This window comes from Cucurbita pepo, chromosome LG07 (assembly GCF_002806865.2).
Source record: "Cucurbita pepo subsp. pepo cultivar mu-cu-16 chromosome LG07, ASM280686v2, whole genome shotgun sequence".
Taxonomy (NCBI): domain Eukaryota; kingdom Viridiplantae; phylum Streptophyta; class Magnoliopsida; order Cucurbitales; family Cucurbitaceae; genus Cucurbita; species Cucurbita pepo.
The window spans coordinates 8,137,440-8,138,957 of NC_036644.1; the positions used below are offsets into that span (position 1 = coordinate 8,137,440).

Here is a 1,518-nt window from a genome sequence, read left to right on the forward strand (position 1 = left end):
TCAATACGTGCCAGTTGCAGACTCAATACTTGCAGCCAATATGATATCAAAAATGTTATTTCTCGAGGGACCTCCTGACTTGGAAGAGTTAATTACTAATAACATTTTGCAACACTTGATCTTCGCTTTCCATCTTTCATCTATGAGGATAGAGGATGATAATGTTGTTTCCGTTGAAAATGTGTGGCATATTTATGATTCTCTCTCATGAAGTTGTTGGCATCTAGCTCGCTGATTCCTCTCTTATCATGTATTTTGTAAGTTAATGGGAATTTTCCACCAATTTGAAAAAACTTCATTTGAACATGATGAACCTCTCTCATCAAGGCGTTGGTTTGCTTGGTCGGCATTTATTTCATTAGTTCGATTTTCAAAGGGTTTCTTGGATGAAGTTTTTTTTTTTTTTTTTGTCCAATCGTGGTAGTTTTCTTTGAAGATCTGCGAGGCTTTTATGGTTTTCTCATCAAGGTTTTGGATTGTTTAAGTCGATATTTATTTTGTCGGTCGTATTTCAAAAGGTATTCTTAGCAGAAGCATTGTTCCATGAAGCTTTTATTCTAGGTTTTTAGGGGCAATTAATGGTAAGTCAAAAAAATTTTCCACTTTCAAGACAACGTTAATGTCACCTTTTAGAGGTCTCTAGACAGTCCATTCCTCAACTTCCCTCAGTTTTCATTAATCATTAATGTGCATGAGGAAAAAGACTGTAACCGTCTCTAAGTCCTTTGGTATTTCTCTCTCCTGTTCCAATAATAAAACCTTTAGCCAATATTTCTCCTTGTATTTTCTCTCTCTTGTTCTTTGTGTTCATCTTGATTGAATGTGTGCATTGTTGAGCGATCCTAACAATTGGTATCAGAGCTAACAACTAGTATCGATCCTAACATTCCTTCATTTTCACTCCCTTCGGGAGTTGTAACCCATAAACATTTTTTCATCTTCATTATATCATTAAGAAGTTGATTATGGTTTATAAAAAAAAAAAAAAATTAAAAAGAACAAAACAAAAAAAAAAACTTGCTATGGACATTCGGCATTGTATTGTTTTTTTGCTTATTATTTAGTAGGAAACCAACTTTCATTCAACTGAACGAAATTATTTAAGTATGCAACTAGATAAAGGACATTTTTTTGTTCAAATACAGAATTTGAACTTATTCTAATAAGATATATTTGATGAATAATAGTTTCTTCTATGGGAAAGATGGAGTGTATATGAGCTTCTACTTTTCTTCGTCAATACAGTAACCTCAGTGGAATGTTTCAATATTATTAAAACCATTGAATATGTATGGTACATAGAGAAAAGAATTTACCCTCGTAGAATCTTGTATGGCCGAGGGAAATGAATCAAGATCATCTTTGGCAGCAACAATTAAACAAGGCACCTCATAACCAGTATTCTCACCGTGACTCGCGACTTCAACAAGTAAATCAGTTGCTTTCTTCCATGAGGCCTCATCGGAGCTGGAAAAGAAAACAAAGTTGGTGCTCTACAAATGGAATACAAAAATATCT

At 33.9% G+C, this 1,518-nt stretch overlaps 1 protein-coding gene across 1 annotated transcript in view; it reads right to left on the minus strand.

Annotated features, from left to right (window-relative positions):
* Positions 1-1,316: 1,316 nt before the first annotated feature.
* Positions 1,317-1,518, minus strand: part of LOC111798861 (mitochondrial Rho GTPase 1-like) — a gene marked incomplete at its 3' end in the record, with an annotated part of 6,108 nt that continues 5,906 nt past the window's right edge. The window contains 1 exon segment of the mRNA XM_023682212.1: positions 1,317-1,467. Coding sequence (XP_023537980.1) covers positions 1,317-1,467 — 151 coding nt within the window.